Below are 12,505 nucleotides of genomic sequence, written 5' to 3'. Positions count from 1 at the left end.
CTTTTGCTTTGGGTTTACTGGCAGGCCGCAAACAACTTCACGGCGTATACTGCCACCCGGAGTCCCCGGCCGGAAGTCCCCGGAGTTGGGGACTGGCTTCAGTAGAAGCTGCTGGGACTCCCAGCAGCTTCTACTGAAGCCTTCAGAGTAAATCACCAGAACGCCGACACCTCCTCATCTCCACCGCTCCCATGTTTTCTTTTGTGTTGCCATAAGTTAGTCTCTCTGCGTTTGTGCGCTGGGCTAATGCTAATGCTAATAATGCTAATGCCAGGATAATAAAATGGCGGCTTCACAAAACTTTTTGGGAGTTTTACGGGGCGTGGTTTGCAATTCGCCCAGCCAATCAGACATAGGAACCTTTTTCTCCCACGAAAGTCCCTGCTCTCTAGCAGGGACGGAAAAGGGGGTAAAAAGGTTCTCATGAACTCATTTTAGTTCCGGCTCTTTTTTGTGTGAACGCTACATTTCGGAACTAAAGTGGGAAAAGTACTGCGGTGTGAACGCGCCTATTTCACAGGATTTACTGTCACTCCTTCAGACTTAATGTATGTGTGTATGTGTGTGTGTGTGTGTGTGTGTGTGTGTGTGTGTGTGTGTGTGTGTGTGTGTGTGTGTGTGTGTGTGTGTGTGTGTGTGTGTGTGTGTGTGTGTGTGTGTGTGTGTGTGTGTGTGTGTGTGTGTGTGTGTGTGTGTGTGTGTGTGTGTGTGTGTGTGTGTGTGTGTGTGTGTGTGTGTGTGTGTGTGTGTGTGTGTGTGTGTGTGTGTGTGTGTGTGTGTGTGTGTGTGTGTGTGCAGGAGGATGCCTGTCAGTTGCCAGCCAATAGACGATGACGATGTAGACGTGGCCTGTGAGAGACGGAGAGTGTTACGAGGAGACGCTGACAATGACAAGCTTAAGATCGACAACCTCACAAAGGTTCAAATATTTAGCTCTCAAAATGTAGAACATTCCAAGAAGCAACTGTTTTGTTTCTACAGAAATGTGCACACAAATGCATATTTCACTCAAACATTGTAGCGTTAAAATTACTCGACTTGACGGACATAATGACATCACTATGTCAAATAGTGTGAATTAGAAGCAAACAACTGTTTATGTTTACTGCCACAAATGAGTGCCACCCCTGTTTCCAATACTGAATAATGAATTTAACCTACCAGTAAAACACCCATTTTATCTGTGGAATATACATGATTTATAGTTAAGGAGCTATGTCCCTGTGTTCAGGTTTACAAATCCAGGAAGATGGGTCATATCTTGGCTGTGGACCGGCTGTGTCTGGGCGTCCGGCCGGGGGAGTGTTTCGGACTGCTGGGAGTGAATGGAGCAGGGAAGACCACCACCTTCAAGATGCTGACAGGAGATGAGTCTACCACTGGAGGAGAGGCCTTCATTAACGGAAACAGGTCAGTGGCAGAAAATGATAACTTTTAATGTTCATGTGCTTTTCTATTTTCTTTACTTAAGATCACAAAGAAGAAGAACAATTAGCAACACACATCAGTTAAAAAACATAGTTTATGACCTATAGTATGTGGACACCTCTCTATTTGTCTCAGCCACACTCTAATGCTCAGCTGCTGCACGTTGACATATATAGAGGGTAAAAATCATGTTCTAAGTTTCAACAGTCAATCTGCAACATAGGAACTAGAAAAATGTGTAATGTGTCTTTTTATTGCTAATTGCCACAACATGCCTCAGATTAATGCACACTGCTAAGGATGTAGATGTGCCACAGAGTGCAGTTCCCTGAATGTCCACTTGAGGCCTGTTCAAAAGTGATGTGAGAAAACAGTAGACTCACAACGTTACAGAAGAAATAAACATGTTTGCAGCCTGGTACACGATACCAGGTACATTAAAAGTTATTTATTAAAATTAGGAATTTTTGTTGAAATCAAGCTTTGTGTAAACACTGTGTGTGTGTGTGTGTGCGTGTGCGTGTGCGTGTGCGTGTGCGTGTGCGTGTGTGTGTGTGTGCGCGCGCGCGCGTGTGTGTGTGTGTAGTATCCTGAAGGACCTGTTGTGTGTGCAGCAGAGTATCGGCTACTGTCCGCAGTTTGACGCTCTGTTTGATGACCTGACTGCTAGAGAACATCTGGAACTTTACACTCGCCTCCGTGGCATTCCCTGGAAGGACCAGGAGAGGGTCAGTCAAACATGTACACACACACACACACACACACACACACACACACACACACACACACGCACACACACACACTCTCCCAGCTCTAACCTTTCTCTCCTCCAGGTGGTGCAGTGGGCATTAGAGAAGCTGGAGTTGTCAAAGTATGCAGACAAGCCTGCCGGCACTTACAGTGGAGGTAATAAACGCAAGCTTTCCACTGCCATCGCTCTGATTGGATACCCCTCACTCATCTTCCTGGTAAGAAGCTGGAATGGATGTTTCTATATGCTGCACCTTGTTTGAGTGACGCATTGGGAGTGGAATGATGCTTTAATGTTTATGTGGACCTGGTAGAAGGGCAACAGAAACTATAATGAGAGTACAGTATATACTGTGTTTAAAACTGCCCAATAAGCTGTATTTTGTGGGGGCTTCCAGGATGAGCCCACCACTGGCATGGACCCGAAGGCCCGCAGATTCCTCTGGAATTTAATCCTGGACATAATAAAGACAGGACGCTCTGTTGTGCTGACATCACACAGGTGAGACGTCTTAGTCCTTACATTCAGTGGAATCCCGCTCTTACTGTTGCCATATACTTTCACTTGTTTCACAATAGTACTTCAATTCTGAAAGGCAAGCAAGAACAAAACAGTTCTGGTGATCCATTTCCTAATGAAATTCTTCTCTCCAGTGTGTATGACTGAACGACACAGAAAATAAGCTTTATTTTAATTTTGTCATGTGCGAAACAAGTGGAGAATAAAAGGTTTACTGGGAACATTGATTTGGATCACTAATTCCATTTCTCATTTACCAGTTACTCTTTTTTCTCAGGCAGTGAAGCAAGAGCAAAGAGCAAAAACTGCATTTCCTCAAATAGCTCTTTATTGACCCCCGTGTTAAGAGGACCAACTGTACAGTAAGGATAAACAGGTTTACAGCCTGGCAGAGAAAACACATGTATATAAAATGATATATTTTGTATAAATCACCTGTTTATTATTTCACAAACACAGGAGAGAACACAGGAGAGAAACATATTAAGATGTTTATATGGATCTCTTGGGGAAAACAATCGGACTTCCTTTCAGGGCTTCCAGACTGTAGCGTACTGTAGCTAACGTAGTGTGTCTGCTGCTCTGTGCAGCATGGAGGAGTGTGAGGCTCTGTGCACCAGGCTGGGCATCATGGTTAACGGCAGGTTCAAGTGCCTGGGCAGCATCCAACATCTGAAGAACAGGTCAGAAGCTCCACCTTCTTCCTGTGTTTTAATAACAACTCTCAGATCTATGTGACTATGTCTCATGTCCATCATGTCTTTATGTCCAGGTTTGGGGATGGCTACATGATCACAGTGAGGACCAAGAGCAGCTCTAATGTGAAGGAGGTGCTGCGATTCTTTAACAGGAACTTCCCTGAGGCCGTACTGAAGGTACGTTACTGCAGAGACTCCAGGAGATCAGAATCTATGAGAAGGAAACAAACCATGAGAGGGTTGGTAGGCAGTGTGCAGGGCTGTGAGCCTCTTCATTTTGTGGGTTCAGAGCTTTCACTCTTATCACCATGGTTTCCTGCCGCAGCACAAAGCTGTTATTAGTGATAACACTCTTAACCCTTTCTGTTGTCCTCAGGTCAAATTTGACCAATCTTCAATTTTTGTTAATGTCCTAAAGTTGGTTTATTTCCTCTTATTGCCACAAAAATAGCATGGATGGTATCATGCTATGTTCTTTGTAAGAAAAGGTAACAACCACTATTTTCAATAAATTATGGGCTTTTTATTCAAATTTGTAGCATCAAATGTTGACGCTGGCGGCTTCAGATGCTACTTACTTACTTGCTTACTTGAATCCTGACAATATTTTGATTTGTTTGTGATCTACTGATTTTGCTAGAATCCTTCTGCCATGCAAAGTAAATGCTCTGGCCGCTGAAGTCCGATTTCTAAGTGTGGAAGTGGTGAGCAGAATCCTTGCTGCTACTAGTAAAGCATTATTGATGAAAACATGGAAAATAACCAGATCCGTAGACCTTCAATGGAAAATTGTGTGATTTGACTTTGGCAAGTACATTTTGCACATTGCGGACGCTCAAATATTTGAGGAACCACACAACCAAAACTCTTTACAAATACAGGTCTCGACTAATTCAAAATATTAGATTTTTCCAAATTGTAGAATTCCAAAAAGCAGTGTAAATGTTGTGGTAATGGGTTGGCTGAAGAGGTGTTTTACTTAACCTGTTAAGCCCGAGAGACCCCGGGGCACTGCCGCAACATCTTGCAGGAAACAGTGTCTGAGGGCATGTTCATTTAATAAACTATGAATGTTTTATATCCATGTAACGGGAAGAAACTCATCTAACTGATCTTTTTTTTTTTTTTTTCAAAAGAAAACCCACAATGCTAACACTGAGCCTCTGAATTAGCAACGAGCGAAAAATGCTAACAGATTACTGCACCGAAAATCACTCACAAAACCTTATTATTTATCTTTTCTCCACATCCATGACATCGATTCACATCGTGAGGTGACACAGAATCGATGGGTACCCTCATTATCACTGAATTATACGAAATCGCGACGTTATAAACAAAAACAGACATCAAAACAGGTGACGCTAGGTAGCTAAAAATGCTAACATTCTTACCTTGGCTCTGTAGTCTCTCCAAAGTGGTCTTCAATGGCATTAAAACGATAAAAACGCTGCTGAAGTTAATCCATAGGTTAATCCAATGTGTATGTGTCCCTTTGAAATGATTTCTGATAATCCATGAGCAATAAAACGGATAATCCATGCTTTTCCGTTTCTGGATGTCAGAGCTAGAATGTAGCTTCACTCTAATGCAAAATTACTTGCGCAAAGCCCCCACCTTTTTGTTTCACAATGAGTGTGTGTGGGGGACTCCCCCTTCGATTCTATTGGCTCTAACGGTCAGAAAGAGGTGTCAACCATCAAAATCGACCAATGGGTTCCAGAGATATGAAAAAAGATATTCCACCCAAATCACCTCAGAGGTGGAGTGTTTTTGGCTAAATCTCTCTAAAAAGGTAAAATGTCACTTGTTTTGCATCAATCTTGATACAAGGTACTTATTATATGTTGTACTTTGGATTCCTAAAGCTTTTAGTCTACCTTACCATCATCCAAGGGTAGTTTTCACTATAAGTAAAACATTATTTTTGGACGGACACTATAATTTACAGTTTTTTATGTCAAATCTGAATTTTCTTTAAAATAAAAAACATCTATATTGATTCTGACTTTTCTACATCCAACTCACAGGTTTATCATTACTTTGAGAAAAAAGATTATTAATTTAACCCTTTTAGAAGGGAAGATATGGTCATTTGTTCTGGGAATGTCATTTTCGAGCCTGAGACCTGAAAAACAGGCTCAGGGCTTAACAGGTTAAAGGGGACCTATCATGCAAAATGCACTTTTGTACGTCTTTTATACATGAATATGTGTCCCGGTGTGTCGGGGAATTCACCAAGTGTCATAAAACACAACCCTCTTTCTTTTCCTCCATACCCAAATCTCTAAAAACGGGGCTGCAACGGAGCTGATACAGATTTGAAAATTCTCTGACGTCAGGAACGAGGAGCTCCGCCTATATGGCCAACTCTCCACCTATCAGGGGAATGAGAGGTTGCCGTGGCATGGTAACAGCATGGTAACAGCATGGTAACATGACGCTCGTGCCTCGCCCCCCTCCTTTGCAGGGGGGCGTGGTCAGCTGCAGCCCATGCAAAGACAGGGCTGGAGGAGAGCAAAATAGAGCAAAATGATGGATGGCTAAAATGCATGATCTGTTTGGTATTTTGAAAAAAAAACTTCACAGACATGTTTTATATAGGTATGGCCCTACAATATATTATTCAAATATAGCATGATAGGTCCACTTTAAATATTTACTATTTCAGAAATAATCCTTGACGTGGTTTAAACAGGATGGCGAAATATCACAACCGAATTTAACTTTATCTCCGGTAGAATTCTGATCAGGCATTAGCTCCGCCTCCTCTTATTTATTTGTTTCAAGCTAAGGACCCCAAATCTGCATTTCTCTAACAGGGCTTCAAAAGAGGGGTTTGAGCAATATGAGGCATGGCTACAATGGGCGATCTGTTTGGTATTTTGAAAAAAAAAACACCTTGAATTTCAGGCGGGGCGCGGGGCTCCGTTGACAGGGCGCAGCGCCCCGCCAAGACAATGGTAGGGGAAACACTCAGTCAAACCAGACAACAGGAGTCATTTGTGCTGCCATTAAAAATCTTTAATCCGGACTAAACCTTGACATATACCAGTCCAGGATAATCTATCAACTCATATTCCTCTGAATGAAAAAAAATCTAAGTTGGTGCCTTTTTTTATCTCAAAATGTTTATTTTGTAAATCAAACAAACAACAGCACACACAATGACACTTTATACACAACACACATTACAGTGCCTTAACAATGAATCATTTACTCATAGTGTGTGCTTAATCTATACAGGGAGAACCAAGGTTTGAATATACTTTCTGTATATGATACCTGTTGGGGAAATATTTTCCTAGGCCTTGACCCAGTTAATCAGTTTGCACTGCCCTCACTAAGCACAGGCTGTGCTCTCAGTGTTTTGTCGCCCTGTTCCTGCCTGTTGGCGTCAGCTGATAGAGGTTATAGTGCTTTATCTTGTTATGCAGCATGTTGATTATTCTCTCAGAACTAGCTAAATACATGGGTCTGGGGGAGAGATCTTCAGAACTTCTGTGTCACCTCGTGGCTGCAGCACATGTCTTGTGAATTCTCCGGCCGAAGCTCCAAATAAACCCTCAGTGTTTGCCATCAAAGTTCCTGCCCTCCGCATGTCTCTCTGAGTTTCGTCTCCATTGCTTCAGAAGTTTCCATCACAATGCTGACTGCAGGTACAGTGCTGAAACGGATTGCCACACTTACTTATACTAATTCCTTTCAGAAATCTATTTAGTGTCACTGATCTGCTTTATCTTCTATACAAATAAGTTCAAAATGTTCACGTTACAATGTTTCTATTGAAGAAATGTATAACTTCCAAATATGATTGAATTATTACGGTAGTGTTATGAAACCCAGTCCCTCTGCCCACAGCCTGCCAACAGGGATCAGGAGCTCCGATCATTCTGACTCAGGGATGAAATGATAAGAATGAAGAAGTCCCTGTTCGCTGTTCGCTAACAAAAACCGTTTGTCCATACTCCTATTACTATCACAATTTCACAAGAAAAGACAATAGAATAAAAACGTGTGTTGACATGTTGGACACACAGGGAGGACCAGCTGACCGAGGCTGTTACTCTACTTTGGTTTTGTCGCATTTGATATTTCACATTTTACATTTCCAGATTTTTTTCAGATTTTGTTGAGGAGGGTTAGGTTAGTGATCTTTGTCTACTCATTGAAGACTGCCAGCTGTTGTGAACTTTGCAGGAGCGTCACCACACTAAGATCCAGTACCAGCTGAAGTCTGAGCGGATCTCCCTGGCTCAGGTGTTCAGTAAGATGGAGCAGGTGGTGGAGGTGCTGGGCATCGAGGACTACTCCGTCAGTCAGACCACTCTGGACAATGTGAGGCACTGTACCTGGATCAGCTTCATGCAGGACATCCCACAAGGGAAACAAATGGAATAAATCCCCTTTATTCTGTTGTTCTGCTAAGGTGTTTGTCAACTTTGCCAAGAAGCAGAGTGACAACCTGGATCAGCAGGAGGTGTCCCCCCCGGTGCCTGGACAGTCCCCCCTGCAGCGCATCCTCAACCTGCTGAAGTCTCGGCCGGCCCCCACGGAGCTCAGCGCTCTGATCAGCGAGGCGCCCGCCGAGCTGGAGAGCGACGATGACGAAGGACTCATCAGCTTTGAAGAGGAAAGGGTGAGTGGATCACAACTTTCTTCATTTATTTAACTAAAAAGTTGACAACATTAATAAAGTTTCTGTCTTTTTCAATAGATCAGAGATGTATTTTGTTGTGAGCTTCCTCTGGCGTATTCCTCTTAGTCATGATGAGAGAGAAGAAGCTCTAAGCTGATCTCAACTGTAGACTGATCATAGACTCCATGGAAGCTTACAGGATGTCCGCCTCTTGGCTCAATATAGTGATATAGTAAAGTGATACCAGATGTAATAGTACACACAATACAACCGTTCCACAGACAGGATGCACTTCCTGTAACATGGCTACAGCAGTCCTTCTGTCCTCTGCACCTGTCAGAATGAACCCTTGGTCTGTCTATTCTCCTAACTGTATACAAGTGTTTTACATTGTAGCGGCCTTGAACATGTAAAAGTGTTGGTTGCATTCTGTTTGCGTGATGTTATTATTGTTTGCTCCTGCACAGATTTACCTACATATGGATGTGTGTTTGGCAGGTGCAGCTGTCCTTCAACACGGACACTCTCTGTTGAAAGAGCATCTGAAGGGCAGAGAGCAGTAGGGGGTCTTCAGAGCTGCTGATCTTAACCCTGAAGAGGACCAAAACTCTCATCGTGAAACATAGGACCAGTAGTTCAGTATTTCAGCCTCAAATTTTGTATTCTGTGAGGGACTCATGTGGTTTGGCAGCTGGAGATAGCAGCAGCATTCAGACTGAAAACTTGGTCCTGGAATGTTTCCCTTTCAATTTTTTTTGTAAGAATGTATCTCACTAAATGACTGATGAATACAGAAGGCAAGCTACATTTTCAGTGGATGATCAAATCATTGGTTGGAGATATGTTAAAGTGTACTTTAAGTTGGTGGAACGCGCATTCTACTAACAGGGCCTCATGTAACCAGAGCAGGCCCTTACTGAACCACACTGAACCGGATTGAACCAGACTGAACCAGACTGAACCGGACTCAACCAGACTGGACCAGACTGAAGGAGAGCATGCTGTGATGAAGTCCCTCCCCATTGGTCATGTTATACAGTCTATTTTTGATGTGGCAAGAAGAATGATTTATTTTGGATATCAAAGCAGCTATGGACTGGTGTGTGTGTGTGTGTGTGTGTGTGTGTGTGTGTGTGTGTGTGTGTGTGTGTGTGTGTGTGTGTGTGTGTGTGTGTGTGTGTGTGTGTGTGTGTGTGTGTGTGTGTGTGTGTGTGTGTGTGTGTGTGTGTGTGTGTGTGTGTGTGTGTGTGTGTGTGTGTGTGTGTGTGTGTGTGTGTGTGTGTGTGTGCGCGTGATAACATATGATTTATGGAAATGCACCTTAGAAAGAGCTGTTGCCTTTTCTTTGACCTGGACGTCGGACATGAGGGAATGTAGCGGCATGTTACCTGCTCTCACTCTGTACATCATCTCGTTCTGCTGAATGCTCTCTTTTGTGCTTTTAACATATCATTATGTTGTTGACGCCAAGAAGATCCTCTACATACCGGACACAGTGTAAAATAATAAAAATATATGAAAAGAAGAAGAAGAATTCTATCTCCAGTAAAGGTTCTCAGCAATCTAACAGTTTGAACATGCAGTGTAAATCACTCTGCTTCTATTACCTGACAATAACTGCACTGACATCACTGTGATACTGAAGGAAACTCTCAGATCCAATAATCTAGTGTTTTAGTTGGGTAAAGCACATTTATTTATTTTTATGATTTGCAAACATATTTGTAGTTCTCCTTGGAATTCGGGGAGCTCAAATGTGCTAAATATATATATTTTTTTTTTATGGATGTTTCTCTGACGTATGTTGGCATGTGGCTTTGAACTGGTCTTATGATTTTGTGGTTATTAAGTTGTTAACATTCTTGTCGAACATATCTGTTTTTCAAAATGTATTTCACAGCTAATGCAGTCATATTGTTGATGATTATTATGGCACTGATGAGCTGTTTTCCTACTTGAAGGAGTTGACATTAAACAGGGAAACTCACTGTTGTCATCTTTTTATTTACTTAGAATGTTAAAGAGCAACTTGCAGGGTTTTTTTTTTACTAGATTTATGCTTAACCTTGCCTGAAAATTACAAATAAAAAAGTTAATGCAGGATTTGATATGTTTTACAAGACATAAGGACAGGAATTCAGAGGGGAAAGGAGCCGTTTTGAGCTCTGCTACTAAAAACTGCTTTTTTTTTACGTCATACGTCAAACGCGTCATATTACGTCACATGGGTCGGACTCCTTCTCTGCCCAATCCGCGGTCGTAGTTTGTAGCGGTTGTGATTCAGTGAGCTGGTATTTTTTCGGTAATTTAGTGGGAATGCTGATCAGCATTCCAACTATATGTTCTTCTACGGACACAATTATTATTCCGCCGGAACTTTGCACCTCTTCTCCTCCTGCATTCAACATCGCAGAAACTCCGTTCAAACATCAAAACGTTCAGCTCGGTCGGGAATCGATGGCTATCATTTGGATTATTCACAACTTTCATAATTCCAGAGATACATCCCATGATTCATCACATTTTAACCATTGAAGTCAATGGAGAAAATCTTCAGACTTAAACAATCTTCATGCGACTTCAACTGCTAACTGTTCATTCATACTTTCACTCAGAAACCTCATTCCAACTTTAAAATGTTACACATCTTTCTGACATTATTCGTGTAACACAACTTTTAAATCTGATTCTTACTTTTAGAGATATTAAACATTGTTCAGACCTTGGTAAAGAGGCTTTCTTCAGATTTTAACATTAATCGTGATGTCACAGCTAGAGGGTAGGAAATCTTGAAATTTGCCTTCATATCTTTTTTTAAAACTGCCATAATTCCCAAACCCTACATTCTTGAGACATAATTTTTCATGACAAACGTAGGAAAACATCTCGTAGCTTGAAAAAGGACAAATAATTAAGCAAAAATAATTAAACAAAATGCCTCTTGAGGGCATGAAGTGACAAAAACGTTCAACATGTCTCCATTAAAACCCATTGTAATTTCAGGCTGATATTTCCTCACAGCAGCAGCCGCACACCTTTAGTTAAACTGCCAAAAAGGCCACCTTATTAACCCGAAAGTACACAAAAATTACACTTCAGATACTCAACTTCCTTGACATGCTTCACTTTTTGAAATTTCACAGATATCTGTTATGGTTCTTCCACAAAACGTTCACATGTAAGAGGTTTATCTCTCATTCAGAACAATGCAAACCTTTGATCTCTACAGAGCTCGTTAGCTCAACTATAAACACCTGTGTAATGGAACATGATGATGTCATCACTCCAACTGACAGCAGTCAGTTCTAACTGTTCATTTAGTGGGAATGCTGATACAGCATTCCAACTATATGTTATGCTATGGACAAAAAGTTTATTATTATTATTCCGCCGACTTATTTTGGCCCTCTTCTCCTCCCACATTCAACATCGCAGAAACTCCGTTCAAACATCAAAACGTTCAGCTCGGTCGGGAATCGCAGGCTATTACTTTTCTCATTCATAACTTTCATAATTCCAGAGATACATCCCATGATTCATCACATTTTTAACCATTGAAGTCAATGGAGAAAATCTTCAGACTTCAACAAATCTTCATGCGACTTCAACTGCTAACTGTTCATGCATACTTTCACTCAGAAACCTCATTCCAACTTTAAAATGTTACACATCTTTCTGACATTATTCATGTTACACAACTTTTAAATCTGATTCTTACTTTTAGAGATATTAAACATTGTTCAGACCTTGGTAAAGAGGCTTTCTTCAGATTGTAACATTAACTAGAGTGCGTGATGTCACAGCTAGAGGGTAGGAAATCTTGAAATTTGCCTTCATATATTTTTTTTAATTGCCATAATTCGCAAACCCTACATTCCTGAGACATAATTTTTCATGACAAACGTAGGAAAACATCTCGTAGCTTGAAAAATGACAAATAATTAAGCAAAAATAATTAAACAAAATGCCTCTTGAGGGCATGAAGTGACAAAAACGTTCAACATGTCTCCATTAAAAACCATTGTAATTTCAGGCTGATATTTCCTCACAGCAGCAGCCGCACACCTTTAGTTAAACTGCCAAAAAGGCCACATTATTAACCTGAAAGTACACAAAAATTACACTTCAGATACTCAACTTCCTTGACATGCTTCACTTTTTGAAATTTCACAGATATCTGTTATGGTTCTTCCACAAAACGTTCACATGTAAGAGGTTTATCTCTTATTCAGAACAATGCAAACCTTTGATCTCTACAGAGCTCGTTAGCTCAACTATAAACACCTGTGTAATGGAACACGATGATGTCATCACTCCAACTGACAGCAGTCAGTTCTAACTGTTCATTTAGTGGGAACGCTGATACAGCATACAACTTTTTGTCCATAGCATAACATATAGTTGGAATGCTGTATCAGCATTCCAACTATATGTTATGCTATGGACAAAAAGTTTATTATTATTATTCCG

The 12,505-nt window shown here is 41.3% G+C and overlaps 1 protein-coding gene across 1 annotated transcript in view; it reads left to right on the top strand.

Annotated features, from left to right (window-relative positions):
* abca2 (ATP-binding cassette, sub-family A (ABC1), member 2) overlaps positions 1-9,199 on the top strand; it is a 186,005-nt gene extending 176,806 nt beyond the window's left edge. Inside the window, exons 40-49 of the mRNA XM_034118098.1 lie at positions 799-919; positions 1,232-1,410; positions 2,015-2,156; positions 2,262-2,396; positions 2,577-2,680; positions 3,289-3,381; positions 3,471-3,573; positions 7,597-7,734; positions 7,826-8,035; positions 8,534-9,199. Coding sequence (XP_033973989.1) covers positions 799-919; positions 1,232-1,410; positions 2,015-2,156; positions 2,262-2,396; positions 2,577-2,680; positions 3,289-3,381; positions 3,471-3,573; positions 7,597-7,734; positions 7,826-8,035; positions 8,534-8,569 — 1,261 coding nt within the window. The 3' untranslated portion in view covers positions 8,570-9,199. The remainder of the gene's footprint in view (positions 1-798; positions 920-1,231; positions 1,411-2,014; positions 2,157-2,261; positions 2,397-2,576; positions 2,681-3,288; positions 3,382-3,470; positions 3,574-7,596; positions 7,735-7,825; positions 8,036-8,533) is intronic.
* Positions 9,200-12,505: the final 3,306 nt, after the last annotated feature.

Source organism: Trematomus bernacchii, unplaced genomic scaffold (assembly GCF_902827165.1).
Source record: "Trematomus bernacchii unplaced genomic scaffold, fTreBer1.1, whole genome shotgun sequence".
NCBI lineage: Eukaryota > Metazoa > Chordata > Actinopteri > Perciformes > Nototheniidae > Trematomus > Trematomus bernacchii.
The sequence above is the reverse complement of the archived record's forward strand: the minus strand, read 5'-3'. Positions and strand labels throughout refer to the sequence as shown.